Below are 24,718 nucleotides of genomic sequence, written 5' to 3'. Positions count from 1 at the left end.
GTTTGTACGGTCTGTGGCTGCGGAGGGTTGTTCGACCTAAGGTCTCGCACTGCCTTCGTTAGCTCTGCTATTTGGCGTTCCAGATCTTTCTGCCTAGCGCGTGACAGCTCTAATTCGCGTCTAAGCGCTATTTTCTCCGCGTCCTCCTGTCTAGGCTGTTCGCGGTTGCTGTTTGTGTTGTTCTTTTCGTTAGCTACCCCACCCGAGTGCGGAGCAAACCAAGGGTTTTCAGCTCCCCAGCTCACCTTGACGCCGCCGCTCTTTAGGGTAGGCTCCTTCTTCGTCTTCTTCCTCTGCTGCTGCTGCTGGCTCCCTCCCTTAATGGCCAGGGGCGGCAGGGGCGGGAAGGACCGTGACCGGCTCCGTGAACGACTCCGCGACGCCCGGGATCTCGAACGGCTCCGCGAAGTCTCCCACTCCGAGCTGAACCATCTAGGCTTCTTGCCGTGGTCGTCCCGGCAGAGAGAAATACTTTGGCGACAACTACAAACTCGCACTTTTCTTACCCCGCGCACTTTGCACTTATTCTTTCCCGCCACATACCCGACACCCAAGTGTCGCTTTTGCCCTGTCCCTATAGCAGATCTCTCCCCTATCATGTGGCAATGCCCTATCAAAACTCCTCCCCTCCCCCCCCCCCCCCCCCCCCCGCACGCTCAAACCAATAATTAGGAGCGAGGAGCTGTGGGAGACTGCCGTGCGCAGCTCCGATCCCACCCTACAGGACCGGGTCCTGAGGTGGGCTGAGTAGGTAGCGGAGGCCTACCACGACTGGTAGACAGACTTCTAGCCACATAATGTGGTGATGGATGCCTGCTGGGACTGGAGTACTTAGACCTCCCTCTCTCCCCCCCGGCCCCTCCCCTTTCTTAAAAGGGGAATAAAGTTAATTCATTCATTCATTCATTCAGCACACGTGAAGTGTAGCACACGTGAGTTATCCGCCTTCCGCATCACAATCTTGCCACTAGCTAGCCAAGTGTACTTCAAGTTCTTTTCCCGCTTTGCCTTCAAAGCAGCTATTAACAACTCCTTATTTTCAGGGCACAGGTGATCATTTATGTAGACCGGGGATGTCTTCCCGGGGATGTCTTCCCGGGAACCTAATGATGATGTTAGGCGTTGACGCGTTCCTAGAAGGAACTCGGTGCACGACTTCCACATCCGTTTCTTTAACGCATACTTTCAGGCAGGTGGCAATCTGTTGCATTGTGGAAACTAGATTCTCCCTTCTGCCACAGGAACTGCCTTTATTTCTATATTATTCTGTCTACTGTATTGTTGTAGAGCAGTAGGTTCCTTCTTTATATCCTTATTATCCTTAGTGAGGCGGCTGTTCTCACTTCTAACTTCGCGATTTTCTGCTCGCACTGCGGCAAGCTCTTTCTTTACTTCACCGAGTTCTACCTTGAATTCCTCAAAGTGTTGATTCATGAAGTCGATCGATTGCCTAAGCGTATGCAGTTCGCCTTCAATAACTCTGGCGATGTCTTTCCTTAACTCGTCATGCTTAGCGTCAATTCGAGCCGTAAAATCCGACAGAGCTTTTGTTAGTTCCATTATAATAGTGGGCGGCTTCTCAGTCATTTTGCTAGTCATTCACTGGGCAGTCCAGCAGCCTAGATATATAGCGTAAAATTTACAGTATAAACTGTACACGTGCCTGCCTCAATCAAGGTAAATGATTAGCTCTCGTCCAGCCTCGTTGCTGCCTGGGCTGCCCGTGAATTACGGCCAATCCTTGCTGAAGCAGTGGTTTTATAGCAGAGATGTTGCGTCACTGCATTCCAGGGGCGTTGCTTCCAACTTCATCCACTTGAATCCGCGGGGCACAGATCGCTTGCGCTCGCACGTCAGTGCCCAACGTGCTGGACGAGGTCAGCCAACTCGGGGACGTGGCAACGAAGTGTCGCCGCTTAAAAACAGTGATCCCGTAGGCCTCGCTAGCTCCCACCGCTAGCGCTGTGCATCAAGCAAGGTAAATGATTAGCTCTCGTTCAGCCTCGTTGGAGCCTGGGCTGCCCGTGAATTACGGCCGATCTGTGCTGAAGCGGTGGTTCTATTGCAGAGATGTGACGTCACGGGATTCCAGGGGCGTTTCTTTTTGATCCATGATTTTATTTATTTACTTATTACCATAAGTTGCCTGCGCGCAACCTTTTACCCTGAAACCCGCCACAGAATTCTTATGTGAAATAAAGCAATTTATTCATTCACACGTCACCACATTCACCTAGTGAGCGTTGTTCTAAAGGAAGTGCCCACATTAACAAAAGAAATACAGTGAAATAAAACCAAAAATATCAAGCAGCCACACAACGCGTGTCATTCAATGCAAAAAGACACATGAAGAAGAGGCGCAGGTTAGTTAACACTTCTTCATCATGAGTGTTTTCCATGGACATGTTGCTTGAGTAAGGCGGCAGGTGGGCGTTGCTAGCGCTCGCTCCTCTCACGTGTGTTTTAGCGTCGCTCTGGATTTTTGTCGCTTTTTTCGTTTTCATTTTCTCCGCTGAAGAAAACCTCTTCTTTCAGGGCCACTCCGGCGGTTCGTAATCACACCTGGCACCTTCGTTCGTCGGCATCTACAACCTCGTGCTTCGGCACCGAGCTCATGTTCTTGTGCGGCTTCGCGGGCGTGAGTTTCACCGCGGTACTCGCTGCATCGGTTCTGCTCATCCAAGCTGTTGCCCGCTGTGCCGAGAGAGCGGAGCCTTATTGGTGCAACCGTTATCTATGCCAAGAGTGTCTGCACATCAGAGAGGAGTGCAACGTGCCAAGACGAAACTGTTCTACAGAAACCTACCAATACTGTCTCAATATGGATGCCTGCTATGGCACTAGTTTATGGGCTGAAAGAACTCAAACAGATACAAGTCTGCGCAAAATATTTCTTTCCTGTGCAGGCGTACCTGGCACTGGTACTTATTTAAGGCGCTATGTTGTTAATGGCGTCGACTAAGAAACTTTTGTGGGGACTATCATATCCCATGCAGAAGGTCGTGACCTCTTGCTATCTAGGAAGCGGTCGCACGTGCCTAATCACTCTTCAAGGTCATCATCCCCACCAGAATGTTTCCTGTATCACGGCTGCGTACCGCGCCCCATGTATTCAATCTCTCCGTAGTGCACTGTTACTTTTGCCTTAAATAGGGACACACGGAATAACCATTTGCCTACTTATCAAAGGACGACATCCTCATTATGATATCATTCAACCTGAAACATCAAGGTCATGCTAATGCGGCTTATGCTAAACAAACGATCATGACATCACTCACGCATCCTGCCCTAGCAAGCTAGAAGCGACTAAGAAAGCTCTTCAGTGCCGTTTACCGCGACGAGCAGGGACTTCTGAATATCCATGGATGAAGCAAGTCCGTGTGCACAACAGTAACACCGTTTTGGCCTCGCTAGAAGAGGACGCTAACCAGCTGACTACAGCAACTACAGCAACACGTGATTCTGCCGCACCCATATATAGCGTAGCGGTTAGGTCATCCAGTTCGCGATCACAACGTGCAGCGCAATGGATAGAATACGCGTTGCTTCCCTTGGCGAAAGGCGTGCCCGATCGATGCTCGTCTGGCCATCTTGGAAAAGGAAATCCAATGTATCAAGAAACGCCGTATAGTGCTCCAGAGCCGTTGTGATGGATCGTGGGGATCGCAACCGTCACAGAAGTCCGTTTCGGCCCCTATAGCCAATTTAGAGCTCTCACTCCAAGAACCTTTGGCATTCACGCGCAACAACTTCAGCATCTCACCTCAGTTCTAGCGCCTAATCTCTATTTTTGATGGCTCCTACATACAAGTACACCGGATGGCATTTTCTAGTAGAACTGTCGCGGCATCTCTCGGAACGTCGTAGAACTGCGCCAGAGTCTCAAATATGAGAAGCTGTGTGTTTGGGCTCATTTCAGAGTTTGTGGTATTCTCTTCGACTTCAATTTTGGATCGTTGCAGTGTTAGGCCTGCTGTCTCTCCAGGAAGGGATGCAGCTTATATACGATCCACACTTTATAAGATTCGTGAGGGTCTTTCACGGTGTTTCATTTTATGACGAGAAGTCGTGTTCCTATCATTTCGTCTTCAACGCACGGGCATTGCCAGCGTTTCGCACAACGCCCATCCTTGAAACGGTCGTACGGCACTGTTCTGTCTCAGCAGCTTGGGGCATCTCCGACAGCAGCATCCTGGATGCCACATTATGGTAGCGGGATATTTAAACACCCCACACACCTCATGGAGTTGCGCTTTTATTAATGTGCGTAGTACGTGTGTGCTGGAAACATTTCTGGACGCCCAGTTCACGTTACTAATTAATGTAGCCGTGCCTAACCCTTGACGTGAGAAGTCTCACGTGGCGGCACACTCACCGGACTTATGTTGGTGGCTAGGAAGGACGCCCGTTTCGTGTCCCTGTGAACCAGACTGCTGGGGTGGCGACCACCATCCAATTCCCCTTCTTCTGGAGGAACTGGCCGCCTCCGCCGGTTGTGTCGAGTGGTTGATTGGGATCGATACAGGGTGGTATCAGAAAGCACACTATTCAACTTCGTACCAGATCCGTCGCATTGTCTTAGTGCTGCACTAGTTGAAGCAACTCGCACATCCTGGGTGGATGACACGCAGCCTTTTCAGATTTGTCACTTCTGCGTCCATCGGCATCGCGCGGCGAAGCAGAACTTGCATCATAACGTGGCCCTACATCAATTTTCATTTGGTTGGAGGCTCAACGCCTTACTGCAGCAACTCGGCGCCAAGAAAACCGCTTCGCAGTATTTTTTTCAACATCGTCCTTCTTCGACCAGTTTGGAAACTAGCGGTGATACAGCATGCAGAAGGCAGCATGTATGCGGACAACAGTTTTTTGGTCCGTTCATCCTGAAATCTGCCATCATAAACGAGTGCTTCAAGAGGCCCTAGACGTGACTCACAACTGGTGTGCACATATAGGTCTTGAACTCTCCAAGGGCAAGACAGCGTACACGTGAATAGCGAACAAGCACGGACGCCGTCAATGTACACTCCGGCCTTTCCATTTACTTTTGGATCAGCAACCAGTATATGAGACTTGAACCCTTCGTGTGCTCGGCCTTGAAATTTCTATTTCAGGATCTGCGGACCATGGTTCAAGAGCGCAAAGTAACAGGCCGCAGAAACGGACTATGGAGGTACGGTCCCCAACATGACGAGGATTTTTATCCGTTCCGTAGTGTAATCACGACTCGCCTATGGGGCCCAGTTTCACCATCTCACGATATCCGAATGGGCTCGCCTCGAGGCCACTTATCATGAAGCCGTGCGTGATATAATGGGACTGACACGTCTTACTCGGCTGCCAATCCTACAGGCCAAGTCACAACTCAACACTGTCGACGAGTCGTTGCGCCAACGTCGATATTAGCGCGCCGTATATCTGTCAACGTTTTGCTCGGCCGCTGAATAGGCTCTTTAGATCGGACATAAAATACACAATCGAGCTTTCGGGACACCCAATGTGGTTCCCTAGAATAGAGTAAAACTAACCGACAAGAACCCTCTAGTTCGTCTCTATGGCCGGTTCTTCGTCAGAATGCTCCTGTTTCCCGACTTCATCGCGTCGGTGATCATCAAGACGATGCGATTTTCGTGGCCTGCACCGATGCCAGTGTTAATGGCACCATGATTTACGCTGTTCTCGTGTGCCGATCCGTTCCAGAGGCAGGCCAGACGTGCTCATATGTGACTGATCCTACTCCACCGGCCTATCTTACCGATCTTGCCGCCTCACGTCACGGCTTAGCCGTGCTGCTCCCTTTTGCTCACGCTGCTACGTATTCTTCGCTCATCATTCGCAGGGGCTCTACGCAAGCCATCCACGATATTAGTGAAGTAACTTAATACGCCTTACTTTTAGATGGCGTTCATCGATTTGCTGTCATTACGGCTATCAACATGCCCGTCAAGTGGGTATCTCAAGCCATGCTTCCTCGAAGCAGATTTGGCAACTCACCCACAGGTCATAGCGCAACCACTTCCACATTTTCCTGAAGACTCCTCTAGACATGTGATCCGCTAAAAAAAATTCTGGTGTACCACACGATCTTTTATATCCCCGTGTGGGTCAGACTTCCGTGTTGAGGTAAGGCACTGAGAGGAGGTTACGCTACGGAGGCGGCCTGTCGACGCTGCACTCAGCCAGTCTGTGACCACTCTCTTGGCGTAACAGCACCTTGATCTCTATTTACTTCATGTTCGTTTTGTGGCACCACAATCCAGAATGTGGCAGCTTTTCTATTATTCCTTCTTTGAGGATGGTATGTGGGAAACTACTTCTAGCAATCGATGCCGAGGTTGCCATAGGCTAACTAGGCGTAAATTGAAGGCCTAAAAATGCGACGAGGGTTTTCGAATGGATCCCCTATATATGTTTCCTGAGGACGGTAAGACTAATGTTATTGCAAAACAAGCAGCATGGCCTTGAGCCGCTTCTTACTTGTCAAATAATACTTTAGATTAAGGATCGCATATGATAGCATCCTATTTTAGAATGGGCCGCTCGTTGGTTGTATGCAGCACTATATCTATATGCGTAAGGATTTCGATACTTACCCAATGAAGAAACCCGTCCGTTTGTCACGTAAGACGATCGCTTTCAAGATAGGGCCCACCGCAGTCAGCGAATACATCTGCGTGTGGTCTCTCGCTTCAACGCGAACGAAGCGGTGAGAACACAGTGCACAAGAAGCTATCAGCCCTCGGCGAACTTTGTCTACATCGTATATCGCTTTTAAGATAGGGCTCGAGCGGCCGCTCCATATACAGCCGCCGTCGGAGTACGGTTTGTCATCGTTGGTAATGGTTCGCATCGCGAGGAGGCAGCGTCATCGACCACGTCTACGTATACAATAGTGATCAAAAATACGCGTGCCACGGCTCCGGACGCAGCAGTGGCTGCGTGGCCAAACCGGGGCGCTGCTATCTCCATCGGTCGCCTGCTTTGAGGGCAGTGTTGTCAGGTTTGGCTATATATAGCCAAATTGTGCTACAGAAAAAAATGTTTGGCGTCGACTCGGGTGATTTGGCAATGTGGCTATATTTGGGCTATTGAAAATCTGCGAATTCGCTTTGTTTGGGCTATACGTGGTGCCCTAACCCACGCTTCAGAGGTGGCTCTCTTCGAGTAGACGCAAATCTCGAAGGCCATGTTTCAGATGGCTAAGCTGGCAGCGCTGCTGTGCGTGTGTGCGCGCGCGAAATGCCTCCACTTCCTTAGTGCGCTGTTGTATGAGCCGATGGCTTCGATTTTTGATGCACTTAAACTTACACCGCGCTTCACCGTGCTAACATGTGCGCGAGAAACATCGTCCCATCTTCGTCTTATCAGTTTCCGTCATCAGACAACCGATCACCGGGCATCGGAATGAGCCTGGGTGTAGAGGGTGTTTAATAGGGTTGGGCAATCATGGCGCCGGCATGAAAGGAGGGAAACACAGATAGATGACACGCTCCAGTGTGTTCATGTCCATCATTTCTATCACGCCAGTTACCACTTTGGACTTTCTCCACGTTTCTTACCGTAAGCTTTACTGCCATTTTCCTTTACCTGCGAGATGAATTTTAACGCGAAAGCGTCAAATGTTGGAGAAAATCTGGGGTAGGTGCGCAGTGTCGGCGTCGCTGTGCGAATGAGAAAAATAAACTCGAACCACGCAGGCCTTCCGCCTGGCGCACAGGTGTTACTGAACTAATTGAATTTCTCAAAGTAAAATGCGTCAGACAATACGTTAAGTTTGATTTACACACTACCTGCACACACGATAGCGTCGGATTGTAATTTGAATATCTGAGAAAACATATTTCTGTTGCGCGGAAACTCAAACGCTAACCCTTTTTCTCGCTGCCGTTTGAGGTCTGTCTTATGGCGAATTCGGCAAATCGCACCGGCGTGCACCAGGCTGCCCTCGAGCGACGATGATTGGATGAAACGGCGCATCGGAGCGCCTGCGGCGGTGCGAGTTGCCGAATTCGCCATTAGTGGGAACGATGCGCTCGATTCCTTGCGACACCATCCGGATGGTGTTCACATCCGCGGCAGTGCGGGTGAATGACAAAAATAAAAAGGCAAAACAGAAAGCTCGCTTTCGTGCATAGCTTTAGCCGCGAGCATTTGCAGGTAAACATTGCGGTTGCATAAGCGGTTTCAGGTGCTTCTACATGCGATGGAATGCGTACATACATTACATAATGACAACCTTGGTGTTCGCTATTCTCATGTTCTTCTTTAATTTTAATTATTCCTAAACACTGAGGCCCTATTTTGGGCTATTGCAGGAATGGAGTACAAGAAATACAACAAACAGACAGAAAGGTAGTTGAACATAATAAATAAAAGAAACGAAATGTACAGCTATCACACTAGTGCTTTTACAAAATCTGACAGTGGAAATGCACGAAAAGAACCGGGTAAGTCGTTCCAGCAGTCGACAACTATCGCAAAACAACTGTGTTGGAACATGTTGGTGCGCGCAAAGAAAGGCTTTAGGTTGAGGGTGTGACAACGTCTAGTTGTAGAAACACTGGCATACGCCATGTACTCATAAGCCGATGGTCGACAAGATTAGTGTATAATTCAATGTAATAGCTTCACGAAATCGATATGCCGCCTTGTGCATAGAATAGGTAAATTCAAAGAATTCATAGCAGACGAGGGCAAAAAATCACGATCGTAGCGGTGACAAATGAAACGAACAGCCTTCCTTTGTACCGATTCAACTTGGTTAATGTCGCGCGCTTTCTATGGGTTCCAGACGCATGAAGCCTACTCTAATATAGGGCGAATGAGTGTTTCATACATCAGTAATTTAGTGTATTTTGGCGATTTAGATAATGTTTATCTTAAGGAAGCTAATTTTCTTACAACTGTAGATGTAATGTGATCTATATGCCGTGAATAATTTCTAGGTATTTGTACACCCGTTCCGGGCTAACTACTGCGTTGTTGAAAGCGTGCAGATGCTATGAAGGAAAATGGCTGTTCGTAAATGACGCCACTACGGTTTTTTGAAAGCTGATTCGCAATGTACACCAATCCTACGCCAAGTGCAAAATCTGTAAAGGAATCCTGGAGTAGGGTGTGATCACTAGGAGAATAAATTACCCGATATAGGATGCAGTCGCCGGCATAAAGACGGACTTATGACTTAATATTGCTGGGAACGTCATTTATAAATACTAAAAATAACAAGGTTCAAAGAACAGAGCCCTGCAGAACACCTGATGTTACAGCTGTAGTTGAGGACGAAGTGGAATTAAAGGAAACTAATTGAGCGTGAGAGCTAAGAAAGCTAGATATCCGGTTGATAAGTGGAGGAAAACTTGAAATTACGTTTAGTATACCTACATTATAAGAAGCCAACAAACACTGACACCAAGGACAACATTGGGAAAATTACTTGTGCGTAATGAATGAAGTAAAGAAACGATGAATTAGTTTCCGAGGGGCCCGATAAAAATCAGGCCCCTCAGTTAACCCCTTTTCGTCTGGTTTATTACATAACGAGGGTTTCAAATCCGCCAACATTGATGCCTTCAGGTAGCATGTGTGGGTCTATTGACCGGTTGCCTTCACCCAAAAAGATCATGTTCTCGGGACATCTGCGGCAGAAAGGATGTTCTGTATCCGCCGCCAAGGTCTGTGAGCGATGGCGCTGGCTAACATTCCCAGCACTCTACTAGGAAACATAAATACCCAAGAAAGTGGATGGGGAAATGGCGCCGCGGTAGCTCAACTTGTAGAGCATCGCACGCGAAATGCGAAGGTTGTGTGATCGTTCCCCACCTGCGGCAAGTTGCTTTTTCATCCACTTTCATTTCCATTAATTTATCGTTCCTTTACTTTATTTATTACACACAATTTCTCCTATGTTGTCCTTGGTGTCAGTGTTTGTTAGCTTCTTATGACATAACTAATAACAATCGGGCCCCTCGGTTAACGCGCTTTATTCTCGTTTAGTTTACTCAGTAGCTTGTTGTGTACATCCGTGTCGCATGCTTTGTAAAAATCTACAAATAACGGATCACTTTGAATGCCAATTTCAAGATTGCTAGTACTGTTATGTGAAAATTCCACCAGTTGTGTTGTGGTTAAACCACGACGAAATCTATGTCGTTTGTTAGAGGAAGGTTATTCGATCCAAGGGGATTCTGTTGTATGCTTGTATATGATATGCTCCAGCAACTTAACGGAATTGGAGGTAAGCGATATAGATCTATATTTAAAAAAACGTGGCTTTTCACCAGAGTTATGCAAAGGCAGCTCCTTGGCTGGGTTCCAGGAATGGGGGACGATGCCTGAAGTAAAGGATTTGTGAAAGATGACCGCCAAGTAACGTGAACACCAGAGAGGGTGTCGTATCAGAAAGCTGTTCGGAATATTCCCAGGACCAATGCACTCATTTGTAAATGAAGTTCAGGATGTCGTTTTCACTGATTACCACATCGCCGATAGAGAGCTCAGGATTCCCGCTGTGGTTGGGCAGTCTACGTCTTCGTCTTCGTCTTCGTGATTTTGTTGTAACCGGAGTAGGAAAGGCTGTCACAGTAAACTAGTTAAGAGGCAGTGGATTCATTAAATTTTGCCGATTTCTTTCATTTTATGCTTGATTTATACTGTCGCCCAATTTGAGCGAGCCAGCACACCGGAGTCAAGAAAATTCACTGGACGCTAAACGTGTGGCGGCTTGTGGAATTCGCTCCATTTTAAGGGAAAATTATTCATTTATTATTGATTCCAAATACTTACATGACTTGAAGGCATTGCAGGATTTGAGTGGAAATAGATACGTATTTTTGCAGCAGACAACATCTAACAAGAAAAAAGAAAGCGTAGCTAACAAACTGTTTGGTGAATTGCAGTTCTGAAATCATTCTATGGGCAGAGTCTTTCATTGTTTTGAAAGCCTCTGGTATGGGTCACAGCAGTGACAGAAGCAGGCAAGCAGTTTCAATTCGTGCTGGTCCTTCGCGTGAAAAAGTCGCTGTATAAGTCAGTTTCACATGGTCGTACAAAATCCTTGGAGTTATGATCCAGGCGAAACAATAAATACGTAGGGTGAGCATAAACCTACAGTTCGCTTTTCTAAACATACTCATCCAAGTAAACCTCTGTTTCAGTTTGGTGTTCTGCCGTTGAGTGAGTCGTATAAAGTAAAGGTTGCTCAGGCAGTCAATGCAATAATACGTTTTAATAATCCGCTACCATCACAATATTTTGTTTTTCGGCAGGAAACGCGAGAGCAGCTACTTTTCGTCTGATGTCTGTTTTGTTATTGGACCCCAAGCTAGTCGCCAAGGCTATGGGTCCAAAGAGTATTGCGTATTGTGTGTGTGCAATGAATAAAATAAAAAAAAACGGGAGCATTTACGGCTCGAAGAAGTATCTGGCAAAGCAAGTGTATTCTTCATTGATGAAACGCCGTCATGTAGAAAATAATTTGATAAGATGAAGCTAGTAGCACCTTTTTGGATGGATTACATGGGAATGATAAGCGTTTATTGGCTTGGATCTCAGAAGAACGACACGCATTTGGACGAATAATCGTATTGCATAAATTTAATTGTAATAACAATTGTGCGTAGTAGAATCGCCTAGTTTACGATAGGCATTGCTGATGACATAATCGACGTGCATGCATCGGAAAAGTGGTTGGAGATAAGCATGCCGAGATATTTAAAAGAAATTGTAGATCCGAATGTAATCGCACTACGATTATACGTGACTGTCATTGGTGGTACGGTGTGTAACTCTGACCCGTTTACATTTTTAACGTTCAACTGCCTAAGCCATATATCACTCCTTGACAATGAACTATCAAGCTATCTTTAAATTTTCTGAGGATCAGCAGAGCTAGTTATTTTTAGATAAATTACGCCGTCATGAGCGAACAAATTAGCATGCGAGAAAGTAATTTGGTATTTAATTATACTATAATGACTCAATGTTCCTGATCTTTACATGGACGTGGGAAATAAAGAATGGTGGAAGAACATCAGGTATGTCTGAAGCGTCGGAATCTGAGAACAGATTTGAAATTGGCGTTATTGGTGGTGAGAGCAACATGGCTAGCAAGGTCATTCTGGCCGCGAGCAGCACGAACAAAGGACCGTAGACAAAGCTTGCATTCTATTGCTGTGATGCTTCAATGATACGAACAGGTAGATATGTTCAATCAAGCGTCTTGGTCCAGAAGTTATTCCAGTATTTTAAAATGGTTTGATTGGAAAGATTCGGAAAACCTGGGGCGAACTCGCGTTTGAGACGTAGAATGGTTTTATGTGCTTGTATTTTAATTAGAATGGCAGGGGAAATGTTCTCGCGTAGGCAGCAAAGTGTAGTACAAGGATAGAAAAATTTGTGACATGGTTTGTACGAAGTGTGCCATTAAGATTATGAAAAGTGCGCACACCAACGTATTTAGGAAAATCTGCAGGAGTTATACTGCAATTGTTCATGGTGCATGTTAGATAAGAGAGGTTCCGTTGGTGGTGTAAACAAATTAGCGCTGTTTTAAATACATTCAGTGTTATAAGCTTGATTCAACACCGTTCTTGTATCTTAAGAAAATCATTCTAGAGAGTGCAACCATCGGTACAAGTTGTTTTTGGGTGGTAGGCCACACAGTCATTGGTACACAAAAACGTGTCAGAGGAAGCGTTAAGTGGTCGGGCATTTATGTAAATTAGGAAAAGAAATGGTGCAAGAACTGTTCTTTGGGCACGCCAGATAAAGAAATACGGCAGGACGCATCTAACGATGGCTGTCGATGTTAATGCGAATAGCATTCGAGCAATATAGTGGCAACCGTGCTCCAGTAGTGGCGTTTATTTACCACGTGTAATTGTAGTTTTGAGACTGACGTTAAATTGAAGTATGGGGTTTTACGTGCCGAAACCACGATCTGGTTATCAGGCACGTCGTAGTGGGAGACTCCGGAGATTTGGACCACTTGTGCTTCTTCAAAGTGCTAATCTAAGCACACTAAGAAAATCTAAGCACACCGGTGCTTTCGCCCGCATCGAAATGCGGCCGCCGTGGCCTGGATTCGATCCCACGACTTCGTGCTTAGCAGCACAACACCACAGCCACTAAGAAACCACGGCGGGTGAGACTGACGTTGCCTCGTGTATATGTCATTATTCGGATATCGTCTCGCTTTGCTATGGCACTCACTTGCCAACCTGACCCACGAACATCGCGGCATGACGGCGACTGCATGGAGCCGACGCAGCGACGATAACATACTTGAAAAGTAATGATGTCGGTGTCACGAGAAAGGTGGTAAAACGACGATGTCATCGTGACAATGAGATGTGGATTTTGAAATTATGACGATGGTGTCACAACGTTGTAACGATGGCAACATTAGTACACTTAGACGTCGACAACTAATGACTACGATAACGCGACGACAACGGCAGGACAACAGCCGGATGAAGAAGCTGCAATGACCACGATTGCCCGACCACGGCGACACGACGACGGTATAACATAGGATACATGATAGCATCTGTGTGACGACCACGCAATGAGGACGATGGCATGACATGGGCGGCATAATCACGATGAGTGACGACAGCACGATTATGACAGAATGAAGCATAAGGAATTACGTCTACGGATGGACGACGGTGGTATAACGGCGACGGAATGACAACAATGGGTTTAGAATACTGAAGTGACGATCATGGTGGCAAAATGACAGCGTGACAACGATGACAGGATAATGACGTGAGAGCAACTGTGACGACGATGGCTCACGACGATGGCATAACTAGAGTTGGATGACGAAGTTACGATGACGACGATTTCATGGTCCCGACAGCATCACGACAGCGGTATAACAACGAATGCATGATGACGGCTGTATGACGACGACGCAGTGACGACGATGGCGTGACAATGGCATGAGGACAATCGGATGACGACGTATGTGTGATGACAATTGCGCGACGGTGGCTGTTTCATGAAACCTGTATGGCGACATTGACACGTGGACGTCGTCGTCACGGGAGCCGGATGACAAAGCTGGTGTGACGACGACTGGATGACCACGACGGCATGACGACGAGGGTCTGTCAAGGGATTCATGATTTCGACTGTCTGACGACGACGGCATGACAAGGGCAGCATATTTACGGTTGAATGATGGCAGTATGGCTACGAGAGAATAGCTAAATAAGTTTGACGTAGATAGAACAACGAAGGTGATATGACTACCTTGGCAAGATGACCATGTGATGACGTTACAGAAGTGATGATAATGATAAAGTGGTAGTGTGACGATGACGGCATGACGACGACTATGTGACGACCACTGCGTGATGACGAGGGATGACGAGAGTAGGACGACGAATCTAGAAAGACGACTATGCAATAAATGCGACAAAATCACGACAACGAACACATACCCAGTGACCCAGGTGATTAAACAGCTTGGATCACTGGGTCGGAGTATAAAGCATGACGACGGCAGCATGACGAGAGTCACAAAAAAAAAATGGAGGACGCTTAAGCTTCGCCTTCAAGAGTGGAACGCGACAGCGTTCCGATCGACCCGCCAAGGGGTGTAAGACAAAGCGCTACGGCGCAGCGATCATTTACGAGCCGCCCCGCATCGGAATTTGCACCCCCCAATCACGCGGTGAGCGTCGAGCAATGCAGCGTTCGCCACGGCAACGAAACGTGCGCCTGAGCAAGCGAAACGAAACAAAGAACTCGGTGTCTCGGAGGGGGAAACGATCTACGCGAGCCAAACGGGAGAAGAACGTGGGGTGGCAGCGTAGATATCCAGTTTGGTACCCTGCCCTAGAAAGGGGACTGGGAGACAGAAAGATGAAGAAGTAATGCGTATACATAGAAAGGGAAGCGGTTGAAAATAAAAGCAAAGAGATTTTTGAGCGGATGTAAGTAATAGAAATGGGACGATAACTCTGAAGACAAAACTGATTTTTCATTTGCTAAATAATAATAATTTATCATGTATTAATTTATTTACCTGCTCTTTTGAAAAGAGTTGATACTTTGAAGTGTGTTTGTAAAAATGTGCTGTGAATAGTTATATGTTCTTCCTTTTGTTTTAGTAGTGTTGTATGAGTATTGATCCTTGTAAACTGCTACTTCTACTCCTGCAGTGAGGTAAACGCTTTAGTCAGGAAGATTGCGCCCTCTTTTGCCTTACCTAGCAGGCAAACCTTGCATATGTTTTGCCCGAATAAATTACTGCTACTACTACCGCAAGAATTTAATGCCTTGCTTGAAAACTGGACTGACCTTACCAATCGTTTCAAGTGATGCAGATGCGGTGCCTAGTGACTTTTGAAACATTTTCGCTACAAAGAGACTAGAAATGTGCTTAGTGTCATTAGGTATTTACGTGTTGATACCATCCAATACTGTCGATAGCTAATTCTTTAGTGTTAGTGAATCGATAACTTTTGTGAATCAAGGGGGATCAAATGCCATACTTTCCAAAGCGGTGTAACTTACAGGCTGGAAATCAGGAAAGTTATCACTCCGTTCTTTAGTAACTATGAAATACAATGTGTTATTTGAATAATTATGAATAATTAAACCAGGAGAATCGCGCACGTTCAGTTAGTGTAATGTGTACTAGGTACATGAGGCCGTATTCAGGTGACATTTTTTTTTCCTTTAAAGAGGAAACAGTGTGACTGTGTGAAACGCAAAGTCGTAGGGAAAAGGTGAAAAAATAGGCTTTATTCGTTATTTATGCTTTCATATTCGCCTCGTTTCTAAAGAGCAAGTCTGTTTCTATTGCTTTTGCTTTTTAGTATGTTGGAAAAAAGCGCTAAGAATGACAAAGTGATCGTTTCTTTTTTCAGATTCAGATTTATTGGTTCCAGAAAAAGATGTAATTACATGACAAATATACAGACGAGGGTCCCAAAGTGAAAGAACTGTAGTAGGACCCTCTATAGGCGGCCACTCAGCCACTCATGTCTGTCGACTTCAGGTAGTGTAGAACAGTTGCATTGGCTTTCTTAGCTGTGATGCCAGGCTTCCAATACATTTGGTTTCGTAAAAGACCAATCGTCCCGTCTATTCAACGTACACTGGAGAGTCTGGGGTTGTTAATCGAAACGGGAACAGTGGTACAGGAGTTGATCGATGGTCTCTTCCCATACGCACTTAGCGCCCATGGGGGAGTCAGCCATTCCAATGGGATAGTTTTATGAGTTAGTGAAGGATGCTCCTATACACACAATCGACGCAGCAGTGTCGCGTCACGTCGGGACAGCATCGTTGGCGTTTGTAGTTTGAATGAAGGTGCGAGGCTACAGAATCAATGGCTAGAGTTCTGCGGAATATTACAGTGACTCATCGCAATAGTACGCGCTAGATTGCAAAGCGCTGTAGCAGTGTCTACTCCCGATGAAGTTATAAAAAGTGTCGGTGCTCCGGCCTGCACACGTTAGGAAGGGCATCGGGTAGGTGCTTTCCAACGATACTAGAATGTCTCGGCAGCCAATGAACGATTATATTATGTCCTTGTTCAGAAACCGAAAGGAAATTTCTTTGATGTGGGACACCAATTGGTCGTAATTTCCACGTAGTATGCTTCGCATGCCTTGAAGGGCTGCTTTAGAGTCACAAAATATCGCCCATTTGCGAGGTGGTTCTTCTTCAAGATATGTCACAGCAACGCAAAGAGCGGCTACTTCGGGACCTCTACATGTCAAGAAATGTGAAATTTTAAACTTAATGACCACCAATCAAAATGGGATAACAGTGGCGGCCGTCAAACTTTCCGGCACACTGTGCCTTAAAACATAAATTAAGTTAGCGTAGGAAGTATTTAAACGCCTTAATGTGATCTGCTTGAGAGCCGCAGAGGACGGGCTTCCTCTCCTCGCAATTCCTGGAACAGGAAGTTACGCAGGAGGCTTTTTCAGGCACCACAGAGGACATGACCTTTTCGTTGTGGGCGAGTATCTTATTAGCAGAGTGCTAATTAGCCGCAACTGATCTGGAAAACGCTGTCTTGAGTCTTTCGTCTGGTAAGCGAGGTGAGATAGCGGTTATTAGTATGAAGGGAGTAGCAGGAAAGTGCCATCAGAAGCCAGTGGACCAAGGGCAGATCCATCATTATACTTTGAGATAGGTAGCATTGCAACGAACCCAGATCATTTCCAAAGTGGTTGGCATGTTTATGAGCGTACACTGTAAAAAGTGATTGCTGAGTTTTGGTGATGAGCTCCCACCACCTCGCGAGCTGCTGTTTATATCCTTACGAAAAATGACATGGTCCGTTAAAGGAAGACAGTATGTCTGATTCACTGACCGATGAATTAAACCACGTTTCTGTTAGGAAGGCTCAATGAGGTTGCACGCTGAATCCAGTTTAGGTTTTGCAGCATATATGTTAGTATAGTTAGTATATGTTAGCATGCGTGTGTGTTAGAGAGCTGGTAAAGGGGTGCTTGTGTGTAAGCTTGAATAACAACTATTACTACGAGTGTTTGCCTCATGAATCGGAAATTCCGTCGAGCATCCGGCGTTAGCATCCGATGGCAAAAAAAAAAAAGAACGCCTGACTAAGTGATGACGTCACGTTACCAGCGCTGGGTCTACTGCGGCTCGCACTGTGAAATCCCACGGGAAACAGTCACTAAAAAAATTTACTTTGCGCAATTAAAAAACTGAGTTCACCATCTTTCAAAACCGACCTGGCCGATTCTCAAAATTGACATGGCCCACTCCCGAATTTGGGTCACCCACCTTCGAAAGTGATTTCGCCCAATTCGAGCACATCGCCAAATCAAAAGTATCGTGTGGAAGAGTCAGAATGCTTTCGCGTTCAATGGACTTAAGGAGACTCAAGTGCTCTGTAATTTTTTTCAATCATACGTACATTACTACATACACGTGTTTTTAACGCGAAAGGCATTCTTTGCCTACTTCAGCCGTCTTGAGCCTGCCTGCCTGTCTGGCTATCTATCTATCTATCTATCTATCTATCTATCTATCTATCTATCTATCTATCTATCTATCTATCTATCTATCTATCTATCTATCTATCTATCTATCTATCTATCTATCTATCTATCTATCTATCTATCTATCTATCTATCTATCTATCTATCTATCTATCTATCTATCTATCTATCTATCTATCTATCTATCTATCTATCTATCATCTCACGCCGACTGATGTGGTCCAGATTGTGGTGCTGTGTGGACGTTGTATTGTTGTCATTCTGGCTTCGTGCTAACTTTCGTCTTGCCATCATCCCCGCGATTACTACTCGAACCCAGTGACCCAAATTGTCTGATTGCATAGAAAACAAGCTATGGACTAGCGGTCACGATGCGGTCATGGTCTTTGCAACGTCATTATTCTAGTTTTGTCTTCGGACTCTCGTCATGTCATCGTGATCACGCTATCGTCGTTACACATTCTTCATGCATTCCTTCTATCACCGCCATGGTTATGCCATTATGTTCGTTCAGTAGTCATCGTTCTACATCTTTTATCTGACTCTCGTCATGGCGTCGTCGCCACGCCTTCCACTCCGACCCAGTGGCGTGTTGAGTAATAGCTTGGATCACTTGTTATGGGCTGCTCGTGGTCGTGATGCTCTCGCCGTCGTCGCATCGCCATTATTCAAGCTTTCTCATCGGACACTCGCCATGTCATCGCCATCATTGTGTCGACACGCATTCTTTGTCGTAACGCCCTAAGGAGGCCGTCGTGTTCGGTCAATCGTCGTCATTCTAGCTTTCGGATCAGGCTCTCGTCATGCGGTCGTCGTCACGCCTTCTACACAGATTCAGTGGTGGAAGAGGCCTAGTAGCTTGGGACACTAGGTACGTGTTTGGAGCCGTGAAATCATGGTCGTCTTTGCATCACCGTCATTCGAGCTTTCCGTCATTATGCCATCTTCTTACAGTCGTCGTCATGACACTGCCGCCACACTGTCGTTTTGCCATTGTAATCAACTAAGTATCTTCATCTCATTGCCGTCATAATGTCGTCCACATACCGGGGCCATTGTTCCATCAATGTCAATGTTTATTTCTCGTTGTATTGCAGCAATACTTTCGTCATTCACTCATCTTTACGCCGCCTTTGTCATGCCATCAGAATCAGACACTGGTTATCATGTCTTCACTCTCAGACCATCATTGTAATGCTGTCGTGGCCGTGCCATAATTGTCACTCCAGCTTCGTCATCCGGCTTGTCATTTCGGTGTCGTCGCGCCGGCATATTCATGTAGGTTTAGTGACGCAGCCGTGCACGGGTAGTCATCCCATTGTCTTCACGCTTTCGTCATCATGCCACCGTCATCACTGCATCGTCCTCAGATAGTCGTGATCATGCATTCATTTTCATACCTCAACGGGATGCCGTCACGGTTGTTCCTTCGTCATCACTGTGACTCCGACATCCGACTCTCGCCATGCCGTCCGTCGTCATCATACCTTTGTGGTCATGCCATCGTCGTCACGCTGTCGTTTCACCATCACTTCACCGTCATCACTTCAATATCGTCATCCAATTGCCGCCAGGCCGTCTATGCAAAACCACATTCGTGGATCGTACGAAGTTAATCCTTGCTCGTAATTCTATCCTAACTATGCTATCATCATCAGCAGCAGCCTATTATATGTCCACTTCAGGACGAATGCTTCACCCTGCGATCTCAAATTACCCCTATGCTGCGGCAATTAATTCCTACTTGCGCCTGCGAAGTTCCTAATTTTATCACCCCACCTTGTTTTCTACCTTCCCCGACTGCGCCTCCCTTGGCACCCATCATGTAATTCTAATGGTCCAATGGTTATATGTCCTACCCATTACATTGCCTGCCCAGCTCCATTTTCATTGCGGTAGCAATTATATGGACACTCCAGGCGCTTTTCTGCCGTCGCCGTCGCCGTGAAGCTCCGTATGAGTGAAACTTGTGAAGGTGAGCCGGCGAACGCGGTTCCATGTCGCGTGCGCGAGCGACGAACGCGGCCCGGATGCGTGCCCTCTCTTGTGGCGCTCGAGGCAAGAGGTGAGGAGAGGGAGGAAGGGCTTTCTTCTCCGGCGGTTGTTTCGGTGTCTCAATGTCCTCTTCGCCCGCTGCTTCATATAGAGTGGCCACTACCGCGGCGTCTACTGTGGCGTTGGCCACGCGAATCGCGGACGCCGTAGTAGACATCTTTGGCAAACGCCGTAGGGACGCGTTGCCGGCACTCGCGTATCTTGAAAGCAGTCTGCGACGTGGCTAAATTGCGCACCCGCGCGGGCCTTATCTTCAAAGTGATCTGCAATATTTGCAAAGTGCGCGTCGTGCCGGTTGCTTCGTATGCGCTGTGCTTTCGACGTTTCGTACGCGTTGAAGCGACAGATGCGCGGAAGTCAATTGGCTCGCAGCTGCTGCCGCGATTCCTAACCCTAAAGTTTTCACAGACAGTTTCCGCTGTCATCGAGCGATGTGTGTTCATGTTTACCTATACCCGCGTGACACGTGCTGGTTAATTTGGTTAAAACACGTTGACGGTGTAGTTGCTTAGAATCCACAATAGAATGTGTAAATGCGACTGAACAAGGACGTAGAAAGAAGCAGACACGCAAAGACAGCGCTGTCTCCGTGTGTCTGTTTCTTTCTACGTCCTCGTTGAGCCACACTTACATATTCTATCATTGTTAATTTAGGTAGTAAGCGAATGTTTAAAGCTTTATACAGCCGGTAAATCTACGATCCTTACTTCGTACAGTTATCTACTAATTTGCTATCGCAATCAGTGCTTCGCCTTTCCGGTGGAACTACGTATTTCTTTCTCGTAATGTCAATTAGAACGTCAGCTATCCCTGTTTGCTCTCTGATCCACACTGCTCTCTTCCTTTCTCTTAACGTTACGCCTAACATTATTCGTTTGATCGCTGTTTTCGCGGTCCTTTAACTTGTTCTCGAGCTTCTTTGCCTCTTGAAGTTTGTGCCCCTTATGTTAGTACCGGCAGAATGCATTATTTGTACAACTTTCTTTTGAATGATGCCATAGCCATGAAAAAGTATCATGCTACCGTTCTGATTCCATCATCATAGTTGCGTCGCCGTCACACAGACGCTTCCGTGCTTCTGTTGTAATACCGCCGTCGTCATGCTGTCTTGGCCGTGCCATTGTCGCAATTCCCGCTTACTCATCCGGTTGCCGTCACCGTCATGTCATCTTTGTCATACAGTCATTGTTTCATTGCCCTCATGTCGTCGTCAGTTTGTCGTTTTTGTAGCAGTGTCATAATTTACTAATCGACATCTAATTTTCGTCATGATGACGTCGTTATACGCCTGCGTCATTCAATCAATATAATTCCATCTTAGTCATTTCATCGTCACTACGCCGGCATCATACAGTCGTCGTCGTACATCCATGCTCTTGGGCAACCTTCGCAAGCGAGTGCCATAAAAAAGTGGTACGACATCAGCGTAGGTGGCACATAGCCGGTGTGACAAAAAAGTCTCAGAATCACCGTTAGGCGTGTTAAATGAACGTGAATTCAGGGATATAGTGCTCCGCTACATTGTTCGATTGTTGTTCGCATTACCACCAACATTCATCTTGAGATAAGTTCTGCCATAATTTTTCTTTTTTTTTCTTCTTGCAGTGCAGCGGAGCGCCTTTGTTCCTGCCAGAAAATCCAGCAAGGAACGGGGTTCCCGAAAATATGGACGTAGGCGTGCCGGCGAGCAGTCCTCATGTTCGGAGGCTCGGCCCCCGTCGTCAATGGAGGAAGCCCGGCGGCGTCTCCTGCACCGGGCCAAGATGAAGTCCCTCATGATCACCGTGGTCATCGTGGCCGCCTTCATCATCTGTTGGACGCCCTACTACAGCATGATGATCATCTTCATCTTCCTCGAGCCTGACGACCAGCTGACGGAGGAACTGCAGGCTGGCATCTTTTTTTTTGGAAGCTCGACAGCCATGATAAACCCGCTCATCTACGGCGTCTTTCACCTGCGGCATCAGAGGCCTTCGAGGGGATCGCGGCAGTTCAACAGCAGCGCCGCGTCGCGTGCAGTCGACCACTCGACGATGCTCCTGGCGGGGTCGCTCAACAAGGCACCTGCTGCTCCTGCGGCATCGACGACGGAGCCGCCGCTTCAGTGCGGCGAGGACTCAATGAAATCCAGAAGTGTGCGCGGCTGTTCTGTTTCCGAAGCCACCACTGCCTTAGTGGTGGGCAACGGTTGCCCCACGCGGATGGCGTCGCATTCCTCTCTGGTGACACAGCACCGGAAAGAGAAACGGAGAGAAGGAGAATCAGATAATGAGAGCCACACTGAATGTCGCACTTCACAAGATGATAGTTAGGACTACTGTTTGTGTCCATGAATATGGTGAGAAAAAAGAAAGAACATTGTTCCGTGTATTGACTTCATCTGCCATAGCTAACGGTGAACATGCAGGCTCAGAGTACTCTTCAGGACTGAGAGTGTGGCTCTACATTAAATGGGGCATCAATATTTTTGAGTCCTTTACAGAAGCGCTCTGGAGCGTATGAAAGTATGGTCCTTGACTGCTCAGTGACCTAAGTACTGTGTTCAGTGCCGAGTTTGAGTGCAAGAACAGTGACGTAGCGAGTGCGTTGTACAGCTGTTGCGTTCCCTTGGCATAACGTTGCTTTGACACAGCTTTTAATGGCAAGTAAGGGCTAGACGTACGCAACTATTGAAGTATTTCCATAACGAATGGAATACATTTCAATTTAATGTAGTGCTCGAATCGAACAGTTGATATTTGCAACACAGAATATGTATTGCATAGTTTTTGAATAATCAGAAGTGACTTTCAAGCACCAGAACAAAGAAAAAACTAAAGCAGCGAGGCTGGGATCATCTTTCTCATTTTCATCCTTTAACTACATGAATCGAACGCATAGCGAAATATTTTATGCCACTTAGGGCATGCAATTTGTCGATAATTGATTAGCCTGCCTATTCGATTTGCATTTGATTCTGTTTCAAAATTACTATTTGCAGACCCCTTGCAAAGCCAGAATCATCATTGAAAACTTCTTTTCTTTTTCGTAATGTTTGATTGTTTTACAACAAGCATTAGTGCTGTATTCTTCTTTCTCAAGAGTCAATTATTTCCTCAAATATTAAAACATGTTCAAGAGCTCAGCTTCAGAACCACTGCATGCGTGTACGTTTCCCAAATTGTGAACGACAGTACCGACCAAATGTAAACATATAAGCACTATTTTCTTTGGTGATAGTTCAACCACGGTAGCGTCTTACCTTTTCTATAGTCATGATATGTCTCGCGTGAGGTGTTGGTAATCATTACTCATGGTAGTCATTATGCTAGTTTTTGATATTGGTAAAGACAATATGCGCTCGAAAGACGTACACAACAAAGGCACATGCGAACCGTCTTCGCTCTTTCCCGTTTATTTCCATACATTCCTTTTTTTGTGCAACGGAAGCCCCATTTGCCTAGCTTTTCATTTTTCCAAAGGCCTGCCTTTATTTTTCTGCCTTTCTTTCTTTTTCCGGAATCCAACCCTCATAGTTTCGCATGTGCTCACTTTTCATTCAAGACCAGTTCAAAAGTTGTTCGAATTGCAAGCATTCAGTGCACATTGGAAACTCTTACACACGCTTTCACTAGAAGTTTTCCCTCAAAACTCTTATTTATCGAGAGAATTGTTGCTGACACCACTACCACAGAATTCGGAATAACAACGCAAGCGGTTGCGCTACGCTAACACCGTGACGATTGATTTGAGGTGCCGATTCACTTACACGAGCGTATGTCGCAGACATTCTTGACAAACAAATAAACTTTCCGGCCATAACAAAGGGACTTGATGAGCCCTTCTCGGTTGGGAAACAAGCGCACACGCCCTTGTCTGACACCATGAAGGGCAGGCAAACGCAGTTATCGAACAAAGGCACATGTCTTATGCGACATGGCGTCACATGACACGCACCCAAAATTACGCCATGCAAAAAAAGCAAAAAAACAAAAAGAAAGCATGCCGAAGAACAAATTCGCGAAAATCTTTCAACTGAGAAGGTAAGTACAGTATCGGTTGACCGAAGTTCAAAGAACGTCTTCATCTGCCGCACACATCAAGTTCGGCACGGCTGTACATGTAGCCTGAACGATAACAAAACAGGATATCGTGTTCACTGCGCCTGTACACAGAAGATGCTGCAATCAGTATTTCCGAGCTCGTGCTTCATCTGTTCTGTGCTTGTTCGACTGCATTATTCCGCGCTCTCCAAGAATGTAAGCAAGCAGTGAGCGCACACATGGCAATGTTGCATGGTATAGCCTTGCAGAATGTTGAAACGCAACGTTGCACTGTCCAAAGAATGGCTCCCCATAAAAGAAGAATGGCGTGAAGCATGTAACGGAAAACCAATAAATGTACCAAACTGCCTCTTGTGGTACCCAATGACATTTGTTTGTCACTGAAACTTAATAGGATGGCTGACATGTACATGGTCGTTCACTATTTCACTCTAAGAAAAAAAAAGAGCAGAAAGTGAGTCACGGCAACTTCACTCTCTTTTCTCTTCCGAAGATCTATTTTTGCGCGAGTAGAGTCACAAAATTGGAGTCAACATTTCTGCATGGGTCGTTTGACTCTCAATGGCACGCAAAGTGTCGTCGTGGAAGATCGCGACTCCTGTGCGACTGCAGAAGTCT

At 46.4% G+C, this 24,718-nt stretch overlaps 1 protein-coding gene across 1 annotated transcript in view; it reads left to right on the top strand.

The window, feature by feature from the left end:
* Window positions 1-24,464, top strand: part of LOC126524340 (uncharacterized) — a 193,988-nt gene extending 169,524 nt beyond the window's left edge. The window contains exon 3 of the mRNA XM_050172670.3: window positions 21,663-24,464. Coding sequence (XP_050028627.2) covers window positions 21,663-22,369 — 707 coding nt within the window. The 3' untranslated portion in view covers window positions 22,370-24,464. The remainder of the gene's footprint in view (window positions 1-21,662) is intronic.
* Window positions 24,465-24,718: the final 254 nt, after the last annotated feature.

The sequence above is a fragment of the Dermacentor andersoni genome, chromosome 3 (assembly GCF_023375885.2).
Source record: "Dermacentor andersoni chromosome 3, qqDerAnde1_hic_scaffold, whole genome shotgun sequence".
Classification (NCBI taxonomy): Eukaryota; Metazoa; Arthropoda; class Arachnida; order Ixodida; family Ixodidae; genus Dermacentor; species Dermacentor andersoni.
Note: the sequence above shows the minus strand (reverse complement) of the source record. Positions and strands in the feature narration are given on the sequence as shown.